Source organism: Astatotilapia calliptera, chromosome 23, assembly GCF_900246225.1.
Source record: "Astatotilapia calliptera chromosome 23, fAstCal1.2, whole genome shotgun sequence".
Taxonomy (NCBI): Eukaryota; Metazoa; Chordata; class Actinopteri; order Cichliformes; family Cichlidae; genus Astatotilapia; species Astatotilapia calliptera.
In genome coordinates this window covers 15,255,230-15,280,127 of record NC_039323.1, presented here as the reverse complement: position 1 = coordinate 15,280,127, position 24,898 = coordinate 15,255,230, and the positions used below count along the sequence as shown (strand labels likewise).

The 24,898-nt window shown below is 40.3% G+C and overlaps 1 protein-coding gene across 2 annotated transcripts in view; it reads left to right on the top strand.

Moving 5' to 3' along the window:
• The window catches only part of LOC113016298 (uncharacterized), an 88,982-nt gene extending 64,117 nt beyond the window's left edge, over positions 1 to 24,865 (top strand). For both annotated transcript variants that reach the window (XM_026159037.1, XM_026159036.1), the window contains 7 exons: positions 2,581 to 2,733; positions 14,371 to 14,413; positions 16,880 to 16,994; positions 17,318 to 17,420; positions 19,916 to 19,985; positions 20,073 to 20,176; positions 20,411 to 24,865. In XM_026159037.1, the coding sequence (XP_026014822.1) occupies positions 2,581 to 2,733; positions 14,371 to 14,413; positions 16,880 to 16,994; positions 17,318 to 17,420; positions 19,916 to 19,985; positions 20,073 to 20,176; positions 20,411 to 20,621 (799 nt within the window). In that variant the 3' untranslated portion in view covers positions 20,622 to 24,865. The remainder of the gene's footprint in view (positions 1 to 2,580; positions 2,734 to 14,370; positions 14,414 to 16,879; positions 16,995 to 17,317; positions 17,421 to 19,915; positions 19,986 to 20,072; positions 20,177 to 20,410) is intronic.
• Positions 24,866 to 24,898: the final 33 nt, after the last annotated feature.

Genomic DNA, 24,898 nt, shown 5'->3' with positions numbered 1-24,898 from the left:
GGGATGGTTCACCACTGTTCCAAGTTTCTCTATTTGTGGATAATGACTCTCCCTGTGGTTTGATGGAGTCACAAAGCCTTAGATTTGGCTTTTCCACACTGATAGATGTCAGTGGCTTTAATATGATGCTTGTTTAGATCTTTTAGCCAACTTTAGTTTATCTGACAGATTTTGTTTAAGTGATTTGTTGATTCTACAGGTTTGATGGTTCTCACTCCAGATCTGTCTAATGAAATTGAACTAAGTGTTTCGAAAATTTTGGTAAATCGTAGTTATTTCAATCAGAAATTAACAAGGGATTTCTATATGTTTAATACTTTAACAACCAGGTTTGGTGGGCAGATCAAGCCTTAATACAACATAAGAGAGTTATAATACAACTCCTCCCTTATCCAGTTATCATCAAGCAGGGAAATTGGCTATAGAGACCAAACGTTTTGCAGCGGGCTATAAGCATACTGGAAAATTTAACATGGGAGTTTTTGGCGACTGACTTGCTTTTGGAGTAAGCATAAATTGGCAATTTCAGTTTTTCAGACATTTCTTTAGTTTGTTTGTTGTCATCTTGTTTAAAACATGAGCAAAAGAAGAATTATTTATAATTATAACAATTAAAGAATTAATCTCGGCACATTGTTGTCAAATAAATGGCTTCATTAATATTTATAATAACTAAAAAAAATTTACTTTGGGGGGAAGAAGCCAGTTAAAATAAAACAAACTGCTAAATTTACACACGAGAACTTGTGTTTCTTTTCAGAATAAGCTATGCTTTTGAAACTCTGTCCCAACCTATCGAGCAGCAGGAGTTTCAGCAGGGGGCACGGCTCCAAGGCTGTGCAGTACAGAACCCAGCAGACAAGCTGCACAGAGAGATCCTATACACATAATGCACAAGGAAATAGATGCCCTTGTCAAGTATAGCAATGGGAAACTAGCACAACAGCAGCCTGTGGTGTTGGAGAGAGTAAATTATCAACACACCCAGTAACGGTGTTGTCTAGCAGTTGGATGAAAATAGTATAACTAGCTGTTATGTGTGTAGAATAATATCATGAGAGGCTTTGTCAGGTTTTAAAGATCACCTCATTTTCTTGATGTATTGCTCTGCCAACTAAAATGAGGCTTCGCCACTGCTTAATATGTATCAATAATTAAAATGATATCAGTCTTTGTGATAAATTTGTAATTAATTCATTCATTCATGCTGTCTACTACTTTTAAAGCCTACAGAGGATACAAAGTCTCTGTTTCCAACTCAGACTCGGGGTTGGTTTCATTTTCCAAAGGATAGAAATTAAGCTACGGTTAGAAGTACGACTGCTGTCGTTGTCAGGGAATGCAGACTTTTGGACGCTCGCGCAGTTAGTTAGGAGATTTCCAAGATCCAAGGCTGCTGTTCTCTACTAATGCAACTGCCAGTCACAATATGCATTGTGTACATGTCTATTAATATATCAGTTATCAAAAGAGAGTTTTCTGAAGTGTTAAATATTATAATATAGCAATTTTATGCTTCCAATAATTAGCCTAGTAGAAAAAAATTCTCAAGTTTTTGACCTTTCTTATTATTATTATTATTATTATTTACATTATTCTATTGTTTTCAGGTAGCAGGATGACAGTCAGGTGTGAGTGTGTGCCCTGGTTTATGTAAAGATCAGGGATCAGCCCAGTGTCTGAGCTTCACAACATTGTTTTAGGAAGTGAATCATGAACAAAGAAGATCTCCATGGACCTCAAAAAAGGCTTATTGATGTTCAGCAGCAGTCAAACAGACAGACTACAAATGAAGGAAATGAAGAACATTGCTTCACCCGACTGGAGTGTCCAGTGTTCCCTCACAGAGCACGGTGTCTAATAGTGTGAAAGGTCACATGGGAGCCCAGGATAACATCTAAGCAGCTTCTCACATTGTGTACATGTTCATGAATGAGAAGTTTACTAACACTAAAGGATGAATCAGAAGGCTGTTTGAACCAGGAGCTTATCCCATCTGTAAAACGTGGTGGCCGCATTATGACTGTTTGAGACGGTTATAATTAATCTGCACCAGGGCGGGTCATCATCGATAGAATATTACTGCAAATTTATAAAGAATGAAGCAACATCTGTTCATGAATTGAACATTAAGAGAAAGTGGGTTAAAAAAAAAAAAAAAGCATCAGCATACAAGTTGTTTTACCAAAAAATGATCAAAGAAGCAAGATGATGTTTTGGAAAGCCCGAGTCAAAGTCCTGACCTTCTTCCAGCAGCCTGAAACAAGCAATTCATGTGATGAAACTAACAAACATCCCAGAGCTGAATGTGTTCTGATAATTCAAGTGTACAAGTCCTCCAAGCTGGTGTGTAGGACTGTTCAACAGTTTTCCTACATTTTTAAGGTTTGCATACATTTGCTTCTTGCAGAGTAATAGAAATACTACTCGGCTAACAAACCACTGAGTTTTTTCATATATATGCTTTTAGGTTTTGTGTGTAATTGTAATATTTAATTCAAAGTTAAAGAAGTCACAGACCATCAAGCACTAAATTACATACCCTTTATTAATATGACAGGGTTTTGTTGTGTGTGTTAGGTGCTGGGCAGTGCTGGAAATTGTCCCGCAGACATCATTCCCAGAGAGGAGGATGACACCGGAAACAACAACAACCAGGCCTGACTACAGCAGCCCCTCTGGTCCTCCATCCTCAGTCTCCTCACAGAAATACTCTAACATCTCGCTAGAAGAGTGAGTCTGTACTTAAAGTGCTTACCTCTCCTGTTCTGTCTTTCCATCTTTAGCCACAAGCCTGACACTTATGGTTGTATCCTTTGAATAAATATGTGCTAATATGTAAAGCAGGGTTTCAAATCTGTCCTAAACAGCTGTTTGGAAGTTTCTTTATCAAGAAAAAGCTCTTTGCTCACTGTTATCTGCATGTTCATGTGTAAACCTATTGCTCGGGTTTTGCAAAATTCGTCTGCTCACTGCAGAACCACTAGATCACTTGTTTCAAATACAGGCCAATCGTTTAGTATTTACTTTAGAAACAGCAGGTGTTGGACACTCAGTCGAGGTTCAGTTTGTGCGAGTGTTGTTTCTTCAGCGGGTGTCGTTCTCGCTGTCATAAAATCTCTTTTTTGTGTGTTGGATACTGGAATGAAACAAAGACACAAATTTTCTATAAAAATCCAAAGGAAGTGATGTCCATGCTTGTGCCTTGCCTCAGTGCATCTTTGATTTCCATCTTGCTAATATTAGCTTAGAAAAAGGGCTCTCATCAGGATGCAAGGAACGCTCAGATTTCCCACTCATGTTGGCTTGAATATTGATGGTTGATTCATAGACCTTGAGAAACAATAGCTGAGAAAGAGTTAAGAGTAGTTAGAAATAGATATGAACAGGGGTTAAAGTGGGCCATGGGATGGTTTTGTTCTCACCTTCACTTAATAAGCAATTATAACAATGTGTGATAACTGTGCTGTCAGAAATCACAAACGATTTAAGAGAAGAAGATAAGAGATCACGTTCAAAGGTAGCAAGTGGCATCCGATCAGCTGGTAATTTAAAGCTTACCTATGTAACGTCCTGATTTATGTTGGATTTTTTCATTCAGAGTGTGGATCTGGACAGGTGTTGCTGAAGTTAATTCAAACTTGGAAGTGATTATGAAGGTTATACTGACAGCAGGTGCAGGCTTAACTGGGCAGTTTGCAGTACTGTGGTACAGCTCATAGTGATGAACTGCACTCCAGCCACAGTTCAAATGCTTGTTAATGAGCTAATAACATGGCAGAAACCTAATGTGTTTAGAATACCAGCAGAAGACCACACTTGGTGGCACTCTATCAGCTGACAACGGCAAACTGAGCTTGCAGTTCACATAGGCTCACCATAATTGGACAACAGAAGGTTGGAAAAATGGTGTCTGGTCTGATTAGTCTTGATTTTGCGTCAGCATTCAGATAGAGGGGTCAGAATTTGGTGTAAACAACATGAAAGCATGGATCCATCCTGCTTTGTATCGACAGTTCGGGCTGGTGGTGGAGGAGGATATTTTCTATGCAATGCTAATACTAACCGAGCATCGTGTAAACACAACAGTCAGATTATTGTTGCTTATCATGTCCATCCCTTTGTGACCACAGTGTTTTTCACCAGCAAAGATGAAGGCGAAGTATAACTTTGAAGGAAAGACGCTTTTAAAAATATGATTTGGAACGCAGCTACAAAGGCTCACGGAACATCTGCCTGTATATTGTAGAATGTTGGTGGCTAAAGCAAACCTCAAAACCAGCACCGGTCAGGTGGTCATAGCCTTCACATAAAGAGAGCAAATGTACCGGAGCTCACAATAATGATTATTCGAGTCAGTTAACCTTGAGGCATTGCTACTTGGAAGTTCTGGTCCCCACCTCCCAAATCCCACTCTAATCCCAGCATATGAAGCACTGAGAGACAGACTCAGTGGACAGTATGTAAATCTGGATATTGAAGGGCATAAATGCCACACCTTGAAAGGAGAGAACCAGAGGATAGCAGATATTCCAGATTAAATGTCCTGGGTTATCTGTAGTAGAATAACAGTGTCAAATAGCAGTCATATCAGGTCAGCCTTTAAATAATTTGGCAGGTATGAAGCTCTTTTTATGCTATTACATTATCCAAACCCATTCTGAGATCATCAAAAAATGGCACCAGATTTCCATTTCTGATACTAAGTTGGCTTTTTGTCATCAGCATTGTACAGTATGCCATTTCGTTGATGGCCAAGTTTGACAGTGATGATACATCAGCAGAGAATTGTGTGAATATGTGCAATTAGCAGCTCTTGTACTGAATATGTAATTATTTCAAAGCATCTTTGAATTGTAATCGCTCCCTGGCTCAGGCTTTCCCTTTCCATTAAATCCTCTTTCATTACACTGATTTGCAGAACAACCATTTTTCATTCTGATTGCTTGGCATGAATTTTTATTTCTGTGTTATTCTTTCCCCCTTACCCATCACTGCTCATTGTTCATCTCTTTAAAAAAAAAAAAAAAAGGAAAGGAAAAAAACAGAGCTCCTGTGACCCACATGGTTGAGACAACCTCAGTGACAGGTACCTGCACTTCTGCCTTTGCAGAGCTTTTCTATGACAACAGTGCCCCCTGGTGGCTTTTTATAAATCATCTATTAAGATCACATGGTTGTTTATACTGTTCCAAATCCCAGTCCTCTAACCTTGTTCCCCTCATCTGTTGAGTCGTTCAGAGCAGCTTTGTGCTTTTAAAGCCATGGTGGAATGAAGGATGGAATATAAACGATAAAAGTAAGGACAGAGGATTTTTGCAGCCTTGTCGCTAGTCTCATGTGTCACTGGGATCAGAAACAACTGTTTGCTTTTAGACTGTTGCAATTAGACAAAAGACAATTTGGGAGTCTTGGAAAGTCAAAGTAAAGGTGATTGGAGAGCATTTGTCCATCTGGAAAATGTTGGAAGGCTCACCTGAGGTGCTGGGCTGTTGATAAGTCTGCCTTTATCAAGTCCTTGGCTCGCTCATCAAAGGATGTGCATGCTGGAAGTGTCCATGCAAACACAGAAAGTTTCCATGCATCCTTCACCTTTAGTTGTGCTTTGTGCTTTATATATATTTATGTATATGAAAACGGCACCTTCAGTGACTTATGCTGTCGATACATCCCTTTGAATGTTCCAATGGCCTTGCTGTTGAGGAAGTTTCACCTTGATAATCATGGGCTTTCTTGAAATTTGTTGACAACTGACTCCTCAGTTTAGATTTGTTGCCACTATGAAGTTAAAAAGAGCTTTCACAACTGACTTGCCCCTAAATTAACAAATAAAAACGGCATTATAAGCTATAAAATCCATACCTTTGTGTGAATAACCACTTCAATGTAATTCCTAATTGTTCTGAAATAGCTTTTTAACTGTTGCACATTTAAGAAAAACATACCTGGGTTAAGAATGATCAGCAAAAAGAAAGAAGCTTAAATGTGGCTGTTTGTTATGTATGCAAACTGCAAATGGATATTGGTCTTGATCTAATAGTAGAAATAAGATAAAAGGCGATTTCTTGCTTAAAGAAATGTTTACTCTGTGTTATGAATGAAAACCCATCTGCTCATCTGTTCATAGTGGTGATTTACTTTCAGTTTGGTAAAAGTCTGTTTTAAACATCATTTGTTGGTTTGTCTCTGTCAGGACGACAACCTGATGATTGCTTCTTTTTCACCCAAAGTAGTGCCAAGGCCTAGCCTGACATCAGTTTCATGTATTTCCACTCAGAAAGTTTGGTGCCAATGCTAAAAAACTGGTAGCATTGTGATGCCACAAAGTTGGAACCACTGTTGTTAGTCGCTTTGGGCCATATTCATTGCATTAATATATTCATTTCCATTCATGCTTTAGAGCATGTCTTGTGTTGGGCTGTATGTGGGATTTCTCACAGCAGTGGAACCTGCAGTCCGAGCCTTCAGCCGTGGGTTTCTTGAACAGGATGTCAGGGTTGGGTAGAGGGAGGCTTTAGAGCAGGCTGTATTTAGACTCACTCAGTTGCAAATGGTGAAATAAGTAATAAATATGTACCCCATCTATGAATCTGTGGGGGAAAAAATAGTTGGTCAGAAAAAAATTTCAAATCAGAGTTTAAAATGGTTGTGACAGTTGCCTTTGGCAGCATAGTACACACTGCATCTTTCATACTTTACAAGGTCAGAACATGAAAACAAGCCCCACGTGCCTGTGAGTGCTGTAAATGGATCCCTGTTCATTGGGATGGATGTGCCTGAGTCTTGCATGCTTTCATTCAGATGAGTTCAAGCGTCAGTTAAGCCAGCTTGGCACTTTGTGCAGAAAAAGGTAAAACAAGCAGGTCAGCACCTTTCCTCAACCACCTGCCATCAAAGTACAGCAAGAGGTCATGGTCGTCTGCACCCATTTCCATGCATATTTCTATATAAAGCTAGAATTAATGCTCCAGGTTAATTAGAAAGTTGACTCCTAATTTGAGACCTGGACTACCCGTACCTCACTGAGGCTGCAGGAAGTTTAATTGTATTGTTTTACATTCTTGTTCGGGTTGAGGCAAACTAATACATCTCATCTAAATTTTAACATGTTTGAAATTGCTAAATGAACTAAAAACAAAATAATAAATCTACCTATCTTAATAACTATCTATCTGAATTAATATCTGATTGGTGATTGGTTGGGCTAACAAAGGAGTCCAATCAATCACCAATCCAATCAACCAGAAATTTCACACAGCTGGTTATAAATTGGCCAAAGGACACGTTCAGCCTTTGCTCGTCACATCTGGCTTCAACAGTCAAGATGACGAAGTTGAAATTCTAATCTTGATACTTCAGTGGGTGAAATCAGAGGGCTACGACAATCTTTTATACCGTCTATGATTTATACTGTGGCGCCAGAAAAAGATGGGTGGTGAAAATGCCAACTTGGCTGCTCTGCAACTACATGAAACACAGACAAATTGTCCACTGGAGAAACAAAGGCTGCAGAAAGCTGCGGCCCTCACCCTGTTTCAAAACTGTCCTCATCCTTGACTTGGATCACAGACTGTGCATGTGTTGATGTCACAGTTTATTTAGAAATTGTCCCCCATTTGGTTGTGTGTGCTGCGACTCTGTGTATCTGAAAAGTGGAACATTTGTCATCAGTCCTGAAGCTTGTTTCCTTTCACAGAATTTGCTCAAAGTGAGAAACAAAAGCTGTTCCCCGACTGTCTAAGGCTTATTAGTTTTGGCGATTTGAAACACCACAAATGATGCACGGTGCGTCGTCTTTGCTGTTGCTTGTCCTTCTAATTAGCTTTGTCTCCCTTATCCCCCCGCTGTGACTCAGTATGTCACAACCAAGAGTTTCAAAACTGGCTGCGCAGCCACTGCAGTAAGACAGAGGAAAAAAGTGAAAGGAATTAGAAAGTAAGGCAGATGTGAGTTATTGTGCTGTAAAGCCAGGATGTTGCTAATTTAAGGCCCGTCTGGCGATACGTTAAGTTATACTTTAAGAAAAGGCAAGAATAATCTGTGTTCATCAAATATCACATGACTATGTAAAGTTTCACCAGTAAACTGAGTTTTCTGGATCATTTTGCTTTAGATTAACCTGATTCCAAAGCATTTTTAAAATTATGTGAAGCCCAGCTAAATGAACATATAATGGTGTTTACTTTAGCGCTCAAACATTTTTAAGTTTCGTTCCGGCATCAGAAAAGGCATCCAGTATAAAAGTCTGCCACGTCAAACATGCAGAGCTAGCTGCGGTGGTGACCCCTTGTGGTATTGCAACAGTCAAAGTAGGTTCTTCTTCTTTGATCAACCTTTATTGAATATTTGTTTTTTACATTCTGCATGGGAGCAGTGTGTATTTGATCTTTTCTCTCAAGTTTGTGCATTCAAATTCCTGAGATCACACAATGACAAATCTATTTTTGGGATAACCTGTTCACATCATAATAGAAAGCTTATTTGGCTTTGTCCTAGATGCCCAGGCGTTAGTTGGTTGGGTATAAAAAGCCAAAACTAATGTCTAATAAATTATAATCTGCATGAAAGCTATGAAGCTATGCAGCAGATTTCTGGTGTTGTTTTTTTTCTCTGGACAGTGTTAAATTTGTAATATTTTTATCACCCTCATTGGTATAAAAGGATGCAGCGAGGTGCAGATCAGTGTTGTCAATCACCGATGAAAATCCATCAGGCTTTATGCATAAGAGACACGTCTCTAGTTATATTTGCCTGTTTTTAAATTAAAAACTGCTGTTAGGTAAAATTTGACTTTCATGAAGACTTTGATACAAATGAAAATCATTTATTTTAATTTGCTTAAAAGAAATACATCTGTGCAAAATAATTTTGCGACACCACAATCAAACAAAAACATGAAACTCTGACTCGCTGTCAAGATTTATTGTGTTAAGAGAACACATGCGGGGTTGATAATGACGCTCAGACAGGCTGAAAATATTATTATCGCTGCTTTCGTTGACCTTGATATTTAAAAGCTCGTGCTCTTTGCTGGTGCACGTGCACGTGTTTTTGAGTCGCTCCATGCTTTGCCTGGTATTCACTGAGTTTAGCAGATGCTGCAGTGCAGCTGATGACCCTACCAGTAAGTTGATGTCATCAGGAAAGCAGAGGTTGTTGAAGGTGGCTCCTGATTAGCACTCCTACGTCACCTGTTACATCCAAGGCCAGTGTCATAATGTTCTCAGTGGAAATAAGACTGTGCTGAATTCAAAACATTCTGCAAGTGTGACGTGAGGATTCTCAAAATAACTAATGTGAACTGCCTTTCTGACACATCAACTGTTTGTCTTTTTTTTTGTTTCCTTTGCATGCGACTCTCTCCTCATGGTTCCTTTTCATTTATATGACAGGGACTGGTTGCAGCAGACTGGTGCAAACTGATAATCATCCCAGCACACTATTTTTGTCATGGGTGACGCTCGGCTCTGTTTTGGCAGTATGATCATTTCATCTGCCTGCATTAATTTAAAAAAATATCCTTGTAGATCCTTTTTGTTTTCTCAGAACATACAGTCAAGGAACTAATTCTGCTTAGTTTTCAGAGTTCCTGTAAGCGGTGGTGTCACTGTTGACTTTCAATATACGGGAAAAATTCTCTTGCAAAGCCATATTTTAAAGTTTTTCTGAACAAAATGTATATATTTTGTTTTTGGAGGTTTGGGATTTGTTTTTTGCTTTTTTACCTCTTCATTGCTTTTTAGCCTTCAGATAGTTATTTAGCCTCATAGCAGTTTTTCTAGATGGCTGTAGCCATTTTCTTTTTCTTTTAAGTCTTGAAACCCGGCCTCAATTGTCACACACATCACAGTACAGCAAACAGGGAGAGTTGTGAAACAGATACTCGGGCTCCTGTTCTGAAAAGTGAGGGTATCCCTGAACTGTCAGTCTGCAGCAGTACCGGTCAGTTCGCTGTTAATTGTATGTTTGGAAGAGGGGCAGCAGTTCAATCCCACGAGGTCAAAAAACAGCAAACATACCAATGCACTACCAATAAAGACGGGAGCGTCTGGGGCACAGAGAGCTGCTGTGGGAAATCTGAAGCAACCAATTATAGAGCAGCCACGGGTCACCTGCTTACCAAAGCTTAAAGACCTACACACACACACACACACACTGCTGCCCTCTGCCCCTCACATAGGAGGTAAACTGATGAACACAAAGATAAATCATAGTTTAAAAACAATCTGCAATAAAATAATGAACTGGCCACTGGGTGCACAGTGCGATTAATCATAATTTATTTTTAACATGTTTAAGTAGTGTTTCTTCTCCGGATAATTAAGAGGGGGGGAAGCATCCCACATTAACCAGCTTGTACTGACAATCCTCCACAGACGCACAGTGAGAGAGCCTCTTGTAATAAAGCAGCCGGCTTCACTACAGCACAGTAACACACACTGGAAATCTGCCAAAGGGCCATAAATGTGTTTCTAGTGACTGTCAAAGCTCCAAAACTCCTGTGTTTTCAGTAAAGAAAAGGACACTCTAGCAGCAGCTTCCCGTAGCTGTTAAGAAGCTCTGTCTCTGTGTATGCTACACTTGAGCAGCAGTCAGTCCCCAGTGTTGCCTGATCATTCACACTGTACTTGTTAAGTGGCCACAAAGCCGCCTCCTTTAGTGACACTGCTGAATCACTTCTTTCCATTTTTAAAAAATGCTTTAAGTGAGAATTCTACCTAAGCAACAGGACACGACAGAAGTGATAAATTCACTTCAATTTTATTTATATAGAACCAAATCACAACAGTCATCTCAAGGCACTTAATGTTGAAAAAAACAATCATACAGAACAAATATAGAACATTCCAACTATGACATGACCTGCTATGAGCAAGCACATGGTGACAGTCGGAAGGAAAAACTCCCTTTTAACAGGAAGAAACCTCCAGTGGAACCAGACTCACGACGGGGCCGCCATCTGCGACTGGTTGGGGGTAAGGGGAGAGAGACAAGACATAAGACACACTGTGGAAGACACCCAGAAATTAATGATTAAATGCACAGTGCTGTTTAAACACATGTGAAAATGTAAAAGAGGTGATTTAAGACGACACTCGGTGCATCATCGGAAGGCCCCAGCAGTCTAAGCCTATTGCAGCGATTCAGGGTCACCCAATCCAGGACTAACTATATGCTTTATCAAAGAGGAAAGTTTTAAGCCCAGTCTTAAAGATAAATAGTTTTTGTCTTGCAAATCCGTACTGGGAGCTGGTTCCACAGGAGAGGCGCATGACAACTGAAGACTCTGCCTCCCATTCTACTCTTTAAATATCCTAGGAACAACAAGTAAGCCTGCAGTCAGAGAAAAGAGTGCACTGTTTGAGTGATATGGTAGTATATGGTCTTTAAGCTAAGGTTCTAATTATTCAAGACTTCGTCTGTGAGGAAAAGGATTTTATATTCAATTGTGGATTTATTTGGGAGCCAATATAGTGACAAATATGCTCTTATTTTGGTCCCTGTCAGTCTCACTGCAGCATATTGGATCAACTGAAGGCTTTTTATGTTTTTAAAACAACCTGATAATAATGAATAACAATAGTCCAGCCTGGAAGTAGTAAATGCTTGAACTAGTTGAACTAGTTCCATCAGCATCAGCATCATTCTGAGATAGGATGTCACAATGTTTCTGGAAGCCAGTAACACAGTAATAATCTGGTTAGACACTATGGTTCTAAGATTTTTAGGGCTGGAGAACCTCAACATTTAACATCGCCGAAACATTCAGTACTCCAGCATTCAGCTGCTGATGTTTGCCTGCATCAAAGGAAAAATATGAATGAGAGAGACACAACTGGAAGTTTATTTTCAGCATGAAGTGAAAGATGTTTTGGCCCAATCAACCAGAGAACATCAAATCATGGTTAAGCTTTCTCATACAACAGTGACTGTTTCGTCAAGTTTTTTTCAGCCGCATCCTTAAGCACTGCCATGCTGTGGATCATCTGCCTCTGTGTCTCCTTATCCCTAGCATCCTCCTCTATCACAGCAACTGCGAGCATGTCCTCCTTCACTACATCCTTGAACCTCCGCTACATGGCAGCTCCATATTCAACATTCTTTGTTCAGTATATCCACTATCGTTCCTTACAGCCATCTCAGACTGCCCTCCCTAACTTTATCTCCAAGATTCCTTGTTTTACATAGCAGTCCAAAATCCAAAGACTTTACTGTCATGTCTGCCACAAAAAACAGAAGTTTATGTAGGTTTATGTGTTTTCTTCCTAAAATCCCAACTTGTGATTTCAGTCTTATTTGGTTCTAGGTTTCTTTTAATAGACTGAGGTTTTTAAAAGGTCTTTAGAGTCATTGATTGAATTTACAAATGTGGCAGGAACCCTGATGGTTCCAATCCCCCCGACAGCAGGGCTTTCTGATATTGGGCTGTGCACATCCCATATCGTGTGAAGCTTCCAGTTAGAAAACTTTCTATTTCTTCTCTTTAGTGATTAATAAGACTTTTTGAGTTCTTCAGTCTCATTGATAAGCATTTGCTTCTAAGGGTGGAGACGCTGCTGTACGTCAGCTTCAGTGACGTAAACAATGTGGCGTACCTTTGTCTCATTGTTTCATTCAGCTCCCTAGTTTTGTTTCAGTTGAGTTGAAGGTTGTTCTCTTCATTATGGTGGCATGTTATATTTCACTGTTATGCAATTATGATGCAACTCCAAGTTTTCACGTGTGCACACCGACTGTTGTTGTCATATTCTCGAGTCTTTAACTTTCTCTAACCTCTTTTCACAGCACAACATTTAGTTCTGTTAGTTTGGCTGCAAAGAAAAACAACAGAGTAACTAATGAAACCTACAGCACATTACAGCAGCAGCAGACAAATGGCTGAAATTAGAGTTTAAAATGGAAACACTGATTCATAGGTTTAGCCCTGACCTGCCATATGCTTTACTACCATTTGTGGCTAATTTAATATTTAGGACAATATTTTCCCCCTGCTGTAGTATTCTTGTTTCTCCCCAGGAGATCCCTCTGCCGGCCGGGAGTTGGCCAGCTCCCAGCAAACCTGAGAGAGCCAGGCTCTATTTCACTGACTCCTAATGAAGATTAATTAATGTAGAGGGGAGCCATTTATAAATGATAATTACTATTAAAAACGTAAAGGGTCAGAAAGATTAATGTAGCATAAGACAGCGCAGGTATGTCAGTACAAAACCATATGCTCTGCTTCAAGTGTGTTAAATGTTGTTTCCCCAAAAGACAAACATCAAAGGAAATCGGTCAAATGAAGACATGCAACTTATCATATATACAGATACATACAAGTGTTACTGAATACAACATTTGATCATTATGGTTGCATTTAAAGTAAAACGAGCAGTGTACAGTTAAGGGCGGGGCTGTTAAAACTCCCCAACTCGCCTCTGTGACATCTGATTTTATCAGATGGTACGTGCCTCCATCTTTTATATACAGTCTGTACTCAAAACAGTCAAATGAACAGTGCACAAGACACATTTTTCAGACGTAAGCCTTTACTTGGTTTATCTATGATACTGGGGTGTGGCCAGTGTCTGTTAAGCTAATGCACTGCCACAGGTCATATCCATGGTTTTTATGTGCAAAAGAAGTGCAGATCAGAGTTTTTTGTGTCCTATGTGTGAATTAAACTGAATTGTGCATTCTATCTTTCGCTTCCTCTGTAGATAATCCTGCTCATCATACAAAATAAGGTTCTGGAAATGAAAGTGGAGGTCGGCTTGTTGACAACAATGTTTCTGAGTGAACAATGAAATGGATTGCAACTGTGCTGCTAGAATTTATGGTGTGGTTATGAAAAGCTTCAATTGATGTGAACCTAATTTAGCATTATATTATGGTTTGTTTTACGCCACTCTAACCTTGAAGAGAAACTTCTTCACCTTTAAAGGACACACGGACTATATATATGTATGTATGGGTTAACAGGGAGAAAATCCTCCCTTAATAACATTCAAATCCCTTTCTGACTTACTCACTGATTCAATTTCTCTGTTCAGTGAGGTTTACATAGATGAAATATATCAGAGGAAATTGACTGAGACTGAATCATTTTATTACTTCTTTGTGGGGAATCTGATGAATTGTGTGCTAAAGGTTTTTCTCTTAAAAAGTAGTTTATTTGTTATTTCACAAGATTTCTAAGAAATGCTGATAAAGTGTCACTGCTGGCGTTAAACATTAGATAAAGATTTTTGTTGCTCGGTGGCACATTTACAGCTGTGGCTGAGAGACCGGTTAACAGCAGTCAACTCACCTCCTCACAGATCTGTAACACTGAGATAAACTTATTTTCTGTTTTTTATTTCCATGTATTTGTTTGTCTGCTCCCCTCAGGTCAGAAAAAGCAGGAGAGATTGCCACTATTCCACTGACTAAGGTATGACTATCCAACCCTTTTTTGTGTGTTTGTATTGGTCAACTGGAAAATTTAGATATTTTTTTAAATATTACAGATATCGTGGATTAAATAATAATAATAAGCGTAAATTGTTACCTGTAGGAAGCTATTTGAAAGAAAGATCACACACCCCATATCTCATTTGATAAAGTGCTTTGGCTCATGCAGGCTAGATATAAATAACAGCAACCTCCTGGCTACAATCGAGGGTTGCACATTGGTTCCATTGAATTTTTCTGCTGTCTGAAACAGATTACAGGTAGCTGCAACAACCAACTGATTCACCAGAGGTGGAGCGTGCAGCACCCTCAACCTCAGGTCAACCATTTTTAATACCAAGGCAACTGCACAAATTCCCTGGGGAGCGTCAACCTGTCTCTAAACAAACTCAGTTTGACTTGAAGTGACTGCAGTTACTCTCAGAACATAGATTGCTAACATGTTGCAATCACTCAGAATAACTCTGCACTGATCACCACAACTTGTCTGCAATCTGTCTTTTGCAATAGGGGATCTGACTCAGCTGGTTGTCAAGTGACTTTTTTTGTTTTTGTTTTTGTAGTTAAATTGCTGTCCTGCAGCAACAACGTTGCCATTTGTGTCTGCAGATGCAATTTTCACCTGCTCATCACAGTAATCCACTGTTATCACAAACAAGATTGCATGCGATCTTGTTTGTGCCCGGTGACCCCTTCAGTCACCGGGCGATTGTGGCTCAACAGTTGGGAGTTCGCCTTATAATCAGAAGGTTGCTGGTTCGAGCCCCGGCTTAGACAGTCTCGGTTGTTGTGTCCTTGGGCAAGACACTTTACCCGTTACCTACTCAAGGGTCAGAGGGCCCGGTGGCGCCAGTGTCCGGCAGCCTCGCCTCTGTCAGTGCGCCCCAGCGTGGCTTGCCATCAATTTGTGCGTGAACGGGTGAATGACTGGATGTGTAAAGCGCTTTGGGGTCCTTAGGGACGAGTAAAAGCGCTATACAAATACAGGCCATTTACCGTAGGTTGCTGGGTAGCACACCTACAGCAGACCGACTCCCTGTCTTTACCATTTTATCAACACCTTGAAAAAAAAACAGCATCTCTTTGAAGACAGCAAACGACAGCGAGTTGTAGCAGATTCCCATCTTCGAAGCACATGCTGGGCCAGATAATAGTTTGTGTTGCGATCAACTGCAGGAAGATGTGATCACAGTGTGTTTGTATTCAGTACAATACAAGAAACAGTGATTTTACCCTGCTAACAGCTTCCTGTGGAGCTAATGGAAACATGCAGCAATTAGCTATAGTGCTTGGCTTGGCCTAGCTCAAAAACTAATTAGCAGTCAGATCGCGCTTTGGAGCCATCCTGACCTGATCTCTTTAGAGAGAAAATAACTCAGGAGAATAAAGCTGCACCAGGCAAAATGTAATGTAGAAATCCACACGTTATCAACCTAATGCAAAAATGAAGCTTCCTGACTGAAATTAAACTTTATACAAACAGACGTTCAAAAGTCTGCAGGATATTGTTTCACCAAACAAGGATATCTGCTAAATTCAGTTCTGCATCCACCTGTGTCATCGTGTCATTTTGGCACTGCAACTTATGGTGGTCTATAGTGCAACCAACAATAACATCACAGATAGACTTATACTGTCACAGCTCGTGACAATAGACACAACAAAGTGTGAGCGGAGAGGATTCTGGTCCAAGTCTACCTTTATGCATGCACGGCTTTTCAGTGTACAAACAAGCACCAATAAGCTTTTCCAATGTGAAGACCTATACCTTTATAAATGAAAGAAACGTGAAAAGGTTTCAGAGGAGCAGGTCCTCATATTTTGCAAGGCCCTCACAAAACATCCTAAAAATCCCTGAAACATTACTGCGGTCAAAAACATGATCTCCAGCATCAACATTCCCTCTGAACGTGAGCTCTCTAGCTTGTTTCGACTTTAATTTCAGCCACGTAGTGGGGATGCTATCTGCGACATCCTGCTAGAAAGCTTTGATGTGCAGGCCATCTCTGAAGAATTGCGAGGCCTCTGGTTTGTTGGCTGCATTTGCTGTGATGGGCCGATAAAGGCGAGCAGACGCAGCGCTACTGAACCAGAGCTCAGTATACAACATGTTACAGAGGGATGCCGTTCTCATTTAGCCTTTTGCATTATGTTTGATCACCTGTATCTGCAACAGGAAATTAATTTCTTTCTTTCTTTTTAAAAAAAAAAAACAACAAAAAACGTTAAAACATTCTTGTAAATGCAGCGATTGCATAAAAGTTCTGAACTTTATTCAGGTGAAATTCATAATCCTATAAACGTTGCAATAACACCGGCAATAAACGTAAGAAATTAACCGTCATGTAGGTGTCACCTTAGGTCAGCTTGGTGTATTAAGCTTCTTCTTGTGTCCTCATTTTCCACACCCACCGCCATCCATCACCCCCCATGACATTCCCTGTAGATCATTAATGAACGTTACAGGGCTTATTCATGGGTGGCTGAGCTGATCCAGGTGTTTATAGCCATCAGCGTCACTGTGTCCTTCCTGGTTATGGGATCTGCTATGAAGCACACCAGTAAGTTGACTAATTCCCATAAACTGCTCATGAAAGACGAAGGTAGACCCTGTGACATCACTATTGGTTTAAGAAAGTTGGTTTCAGTTTCAGAAAACTGCATCTTTTGGAACTTCGATATTAGCGTCATCTTTCAGCTCTGGATGTTGCTGTTGCTTTTGTATTTAATATTATAGGAGAAAAACAGAAAGCTGTGGGTATGCTATTTACTAGTGGTTCATCTCTGTGGTACTGCCACAATTGTTGATGTTTCTCTTGTTTATGTCGTGATTTATACTGAAGGAATACGCTGTGTAATGTTATGTTTTGACTGTTTCTTTCAGTCGATGGTCTGGTGAGCTCACTGTGGAGCAGCAAGCTGGAGTGGCTGACTAAAGCCTGGGAGCCAAAGTTGCCAAATAAACAGCACATCTGCTCAGCAAGAAGGTGATGATGGGGAGTAAAAGCGTTTAGTTTTCATGTGCCAGAGAGCATCATCAGCATCAGCTGTTCACATGTAAAAGTTAATAGTTTAATCAGTTATGTAATTATAATTATAGTTTTGCTTTAAAAACAAGTTAAAGTTGGTTGAAGTTGCTTTTTCATACAAAAACTTTAGACATTTTCTGGCGAATCACGTGGGGATGTTTTCCACGGTTGTGCTCTCTAATGCATGCCCCCTTGCAGGAAGTGGTTTGCATATTACTGGAAATACTCCATGTGATTAAGGAGAGGGTGCTGCCTGGGAAGACCACAGAAGAAGCAGAATATGTGATTCCCTCTTGCTGGCAGTGCAAGCTGCTCAATTCTCACATCAGCACAGTCACCGCCTACTGGGAACTGGGTGGTTCAAGATTCGCCGCTGATTACATCAGACGTTTGTGCTTTTATGTGGACGACCTCTGGGTGATGTGCACAGAATTCATAGTTCAGGGCTGCAGAGCACGGTTGAAAATGGCTTATTCTTGGAATTATATGATAAATGTAATATTTTTCTTTAATAGAAATAATTACACAAAGAGATGTCATATTACAACCGGGCTCCACAGAACCTTTCATGCAGACATCCAGGTGATTATCACATCATCAGTTGGAACGTAATAGAAAAACTAATTTTGAGGCTGTTAAATAAAATAAAATGCTCGTCACGTTGAGATGACCTGCTCGTCCTGTCCATTCACTGTGATGAATGATCCAGATGATCCATGATCCAGCGTGTCTCCTGGCTTCATTAAGGCTTTCAACATTTGTTACTGAAATACAGTTATTAATAATCTCCAAGGCTACAACACAACAGCGCTCAAAATGATGGCATGCTAAAGCTCAAATTCTCTTTGATCGTTTAAATGAAGCTAGTTAATTATGGAGCACATTTTTAATCCAGGTTTAACAGTAATTATGGGAAACCAGGCCTCTTCGTATCAAAGAGATTTTAGCTTAGAATTCATTTTTGTCCCTTTTATTGAAGGTTCTCAACGTATCTACATCTGATGGAAACATGACAGTAATTTACATCATCTGTATGTGTCACTTCTGTACTTTTATAAAGGATGGTCCAGTGGGTCCTACGCTGAAGGACGTAATTAATTTCTTTGCGTTTAGACGATTGAGCTGGGTCTGGCAGATGCTTCTGGGTCTCTTCACTCAGTTAGAAACTCTGCGAAGCAAAGCTGAGCGCAGCAGTGAGTGTGATCCTTATCCACAACACTCTCCAGCTGGTGGATGAGCAGTGGCACCCAGGTCACTGCTCCTCTCCACAAGGCTTCCAGCTGGTGTCCTCTCTTTTACACCAGAGCAAAGAGAAGACAATCTAACTTTCAGTTGTTTTTGTCTTGTGGCCCCTCACTCCTTCTTTGTCAAGAGATTCAAGAGCAAGCAAGCTTGAAATCCACCATATTCATTCATACTACACCAAAGAAGTAATAACTGCAGAAAAGTTTCCGATTTTTCACTATCTACACTCGAAATTTCGATTGATTTGTTTTTTTTAACAGTTGGTCCACACAGCTTAAAAAAAGAAAGAAAAAGGGAACAAAGGAAGCAAAAGCTTTGTTTCTTTGTTAGAGGACAGTCTGGGCAATGAGCTACTTTTTCTGTAATTTTACACATTTATTACTTACAGTTTACTACAGAGTCGTGCTGACAGATTTCTATATAAGGACACTGAGACATGATTTTGAAATAGTACTTGTTTTCTCTCTTATGGGGATAATTCAGCAGGCTGGAGAAAGAAAGGACTTTCTCTCATCTGGACTGTATGTGGCCCATGATGTAAAATGACTTTAATATCTCTGCTTTAGGGTGCTAAGATTTGCAGACATCCTATCATGCCATCAGTTTAACATCCTTATAAGATGTATATGATGATTCCTTTGATTCAGCATAGCAGCATCAAACACTGGAGATCAAAATTAACAGCAAACCTTAAACTGAGTTGCTCTCTGAGAAATAGCAGGTCCCAGACCTGTAGCTTCAAAGCCTGAAATAACTGCAGGATTTACAGGGGAGACTCTCGCAAACGTCTAAAACATCCAGTTAAAAAGTACTCGAACTACCAGGAGTCACTGCAGAAATCATGCGGCGCGTCCGCAGGTTATTACTTATTTGTCTCGTCGTGATTTTAGTATAAAGCAAACATAAAAACTGCATCGGCCTATTGAGGAGATTCACTTTGGGCACAAGACTTCGAAGTTTCACTCCTCTTGCACCATATTTGCACCAAAAAGCCACTCGAACCGATTTCACAGGCTGTTTACTCAGGTTCTCTCTGTCTCTGCCTCTCTCCTTTATAATTTAATCTGCAGCGTGTTTTCTCTCCCCCTCCACATAAATGAAGAAGAGGACGATCTGTGACATGACGTATAATTCATCTGAAACGCTCTTCAGACGACGACTGATTAAGTTAATTTCATGCTTCTCCTTTTTTTTCCTCTTCCTTCCAGCGTGGCCAAAGGATTCATGTCACTGCTCGGGTTCGTTGTCATCTTTATTGTGTCGGTGTGTGATCCCAGGGTAAATAACACACACACACACACACACACGGAGTAATGACTGCTGTCTGGAATTCTGCCAGTCATCCGTGTTTTCCATCTGCTTCAGGGTTTTGTTGTCATGTTGGACAAAGTTGTGTCGTTCTCCCTCAACACTGAAGTGGGACTGTTTGTCTTCATCATGCTGAGAGAATGCAGAGAGGACAGATTCCAGTGAGTACCTGTGATGTTCAGGATTGGATTAACTTAAAAAACAACTTTAAGGCTTTATTTTGTTTCCAGAAACAGATTCGAGTTGGATTTTTGGCGGCATAGCACACAGTTTAACTGGCATACATGCTCCACCCTTTCTGTTGGAGCTTGTTTCAGCTCTTCGTTCCTGAAACGGTACGACCGTGATAATGAGAATAATAAATTCTCCCTCGCTCTCTCTGCTTGTCTTTCCAGACAGCTTGCCATCCCTCTGCCACTGGGCGACTGCGTGTTCAGCCTCAGCTGGCTGCTGCCCACCTACTTCCTGTTTGCAGTAACCTACGACGTCCTGCAGACCCTGGCGGATCTGGCGCATTATCTGCATTTCTACAACCACGATCAGGAGCCACACATTTACAATCTGACGGGGAGTTTAGCAGCAGCCAATCTCTCCACCCTCCTCTGATCTAAGCAGCTAGTTAAGGCACAAACTGGTAGGAGTTAAAATTGCCAAAATGACAAGCTTCGCACCTTTGTTTGTTTGTTTGTTTTTATTTGTGCACTGCACTTTCCCAAAAACCGTGTACGTAACAATCTAACAGTCAGCTGAAGAGGGCTCTCTTTTGTTATCTCACGGTGGCCGTCCTTGCTCAAGTTGGCGACACAGTAGAGATCAAAATTTCAGACTGTTTTTTTTTCCTTTCAGTGGCCTTCATGGCATATTAGCTGTAGATTTAGGACTCATCTAGGAAGGAAATAAGGAAGTGTGGACCCAGTGTGTAACTAAAGTGATCAAAGTTAGATAAAAGTTTTTGTTGCTATAAAATAATAGACATCTAAAAATTACATTCCTGATGATCAAGAACTGCAGAAGCCGTCTTAATTGGAGCGGCTGGCAGATCTGCAGCGTGGATGTTACCAATTCCACGACTGCTCCGTTTGATTTCGTCCCGCTGTTTCTTCATCTCGTCCTCAGTCTGCTAACCGTAGTGGATTTCTTAGCCATAGCATTGTCCTCAGCAGTCAACCGGAGATTCTCGATTGGGTTTAGTTCAGGATTCAGGGTTTGCCATTTCATTATTTCAGGCTTAACAGCTGCAAGGAAGTGCTTTCCCGGTTCTGCAGAGTGATTACGGAGCATTGTCTTGCATAAATATTGTTGGCTGATTAGACGCTGATGTCAGGGAGGGAATAATCTGTGTTGAAGGAGCTTCATCGGGACATTAGCATTCACCTTGCTGAGGGGATGTGTAAGAGGCTCAAACTTTGCAGCAGAAAACATCCACCAAACCATTAACCTCCCTCCTCCAAACTTAACTGGCTTCTTCACACTGGTGTGGGTGCATTTGTTTTCCAGTTTTAGTGCAGAACATGATGCTTGCTGTGTGAACTTATTATTATACCAGTTCCTCTGTGTCCACGTGATCTGTTCCTCTGCAGATTTCAGTATACGCTTTTGATTTCTCCTGTTTCATGATTGGTTTGGTCCCTGCGGGCTTTCAGTCTGATTTCTGTATACCGAGAAAGGACCTTACACCTTTTCAGCCGAGAATCGGCATCAGTGTTGAATCAAATCTGTACTAAGACTTTTCTCCTCTTCTCCTTCGGCTTGTATAGACGGCCAGCATTTTAGAGGTAAACTGTTTGAATATTCTAGCAGTCAGAGGAGCCGGTTGTCCAAAGAGCACTAATACATTCAGCCTCCACTTGAACCACAGCCATCAACAACCAGCAGCTCCCCATCTTTCAAAATGATTGTTCTCTATTTGTATGGGGGTCTGTCAGATCCCAAAGCGTTCTCTAGTTTTGGTCACGGTTCCTTCAGAAATTCTCATGAAAGTTTTTTTTTGCAGTTTTGTTGTACAGTATTTTCAGCGTTTTCAAATTCGACACTATGCCTCAATGACATATTTTTATTAGTGTTAGGGTAACTTTAAATTTGAATTGTTACAGCCTTGACTTTATTCTCTAATTTTGGTCTCTACTGTACAATAGTGCCATTTTTCTGGGTGTGCTTAGTTCGTATTGAGTCGATTTCTCTTAACTCTCATTTTGAGTGTTTTATACAGCCTTTTAACCAGGCTGCAGCCAGTCTGTGTGATGGGTAGAGCACAGACTAACTGGGTAATATTTAGATTGGAAATCAGATTAATGTTCAAAAAGCGAGAGACAGATTAAATCCTACTGAGATGAAACATTTCAGCGTGCTTAGTTTTTTGCATCCAGTCTGACAGTAAATACACTTTGAAATTCTTAGTGCTGTGCAAACGTTTCAAGCAAGTAAAGTGAGGATAGTTTGCAGTTATCAGCTGTTAACGTTTTACAGATTGTGAAGTAGGGCGAAACCTAAATCAAATCAGTGCTTTGCCTTTTAAATCAGCACCAGTTCATGTCGGTACACTTGCACAAAGTTCTTTTAAGTCATTTGGAAGGCAGGTTGTTCCAGGAATCCCAACAGTTCTCATGTGGATTTCCTCTGCCTGTGTCTTCTGTCTCTTCATGTAATCCCAGACTCACTCCATGATGTAGAGATCAGAGTTCTGTGGGTGTTACACCATCTGTTACAGGACTTCTTGTTCTTGTTGTGGCTGAAGTTAGTTTTTCATGACTGGCTGTTGCGAGACATCTTCATGCTGTATGATGAATCTGGGCTGCTTTGCTGTATATGCTGTCTGATAAATGGGACTAAACATCAGAAACTTCTGCACAGTACTATTTATTACTTTGTTATAGATTTACTCCTTAACGCCTTATGCAGAGTATAAAAATGGCATTTATTTAAACAGTAATGTATAATAGTCGAGTAAGTTATATAGTTACGACATAGGCAGATCTCTTCTTCAGGGTTTTTCAGCCTTTGCTGCAGTCTACATTATTTTCATACTAATAATATTGCAGTGCACACACAGGCACACGCACACACAATCATGTTTTCATATCAATGTGGGGACAACTAATTGATATAATGCTTTCTGTAACCCTGAAACTAAAAACCACATTTTGAATCACAAAAATACCTTCAAACTCGTGGGAACGTGGATTTTGTTCCCATAAGGGCTGTTGGTCCTCACATGTATAGTAAACTTCCAATTTTTGGTCTCCACAAAGATATGTAAACTAGTACAGGCACACACACACACACATACAGAGGACTTAAAGGCAGCGTGTCACTGCACTCCACACAGCATTAGTACGCACAATGAAAAGTTAGACTAGAGAGGCTCCCAGTGGTCTCTTTGCATGTTCACAAATGCAAGAACTTTTGGTTCAGGCATGAGCTCCATTTAGCCTCCCAATACACAAGCTAAACCTGACAAAAATGTGTATTTTATTATAACCAGTTGACTGATTACTCATGTCTAGGGCATGTACTATAAAGCATTTGGGGATTCAGGATTAGCCTGATGTTTAAGGCCACAGCAGGTTAAGTTGGAGATAAGAAATCAACTCATGCAGTGCAAAAAAATCACCACCTACCATCACCACCCCCAGAAGATCCCTCAGACCTCAGTAGGCACAAAATAACTGTATCTTTAGTTTTAAGAGACTATGTGAAGTCTTTCTCTCTGTGACACCATCAATAAGAAATAGAGAGTATTAGAAGCAACCTCCTGACCTGCTTTTTTAAGTGCTGGTTGCAAACAACTTTTAAGCCACTCTATTTTTCCATAAGCCTTAAAATACTGATATAATCCTCAGACAGGGCACTTAAGCCTTTTACTTGTTGACCTTGTATAAAATTTGTAAGTCAGCCTCCTTACTGGCATGAGCTGCTGTTTTTTGCCAACTTTTCCGGTTTTACTGACCACGCAAAGCTTTGAAAGCCCACACACTTTCATGTGGGGCTTATCCTACCACGCAGCTGCTGTGTTTAGGCCACAGTGTGAGTTTAATCTTGTTTAATTTCTCTAATAATCAAGTTTATTATTTAATTTTTACAATCAATGCCTCTGCTGACTTGTCTGGTCACATGATGCCAAACTCTGGGATGACTCCCATCCTTGTTACATAAGGAAAAGATATATCTGGGGTAGGTTGAACTTGCTTTGTGTTGCTTGACGTGTTTACCTGGGACCTGTAAACCTACAAAGTCCAGCACATCCACGTCTTGTTGATTTCTGAGTTCTCCTACCCCATCATTACAGCTATTTAAATTAACAGGCTGTTGTCTGATGTAAGAAAGGTTTAGCTACTCTTTCAGCTTCAACCTACGCTTTTAGTTAACAGCGAGCAAAGAAAAAAAGTTGCTTTTGAGTCTATTTCTAACCGATGCTCATCAGAGAAAGACAAACCTATCTCTGAAACCTCACAAAACTGGAACAGCGAGTTTCTGAGGAATCTTCAGGAATGATGATGCTGTTTTCCTGAGAACCGATTGGTCAGTAGACGGTGATTTTGTGCATGTTGATATCTTACCTGCCGCGGAGCAGGGTAAGCCTGCAGCACAAGTTAATATGCAGATGTGTCCTGGTAAGACAGTGGCAGTGAAAAGCCAGGGTCTAGCTTCATAGTACAGGCTTGTGAGCATTTCACCGCTTCGCTTTCATTTAATTTCGATGGGTCAGGGTTAGCGGGGAATGCAGCATGCCGCTTCGGTTTGATTGCTTTCTGCAGAAGCACCAGCCTGAGGACGTTTGAAATCAAAGATTTACTGTTTTATTAAAGTCGGCTATTTTTGTTTGACATATATTAAAAAAAAACATGTATTCATGATTGCCATTCAGTCGTATTCTTTGGCGCTAT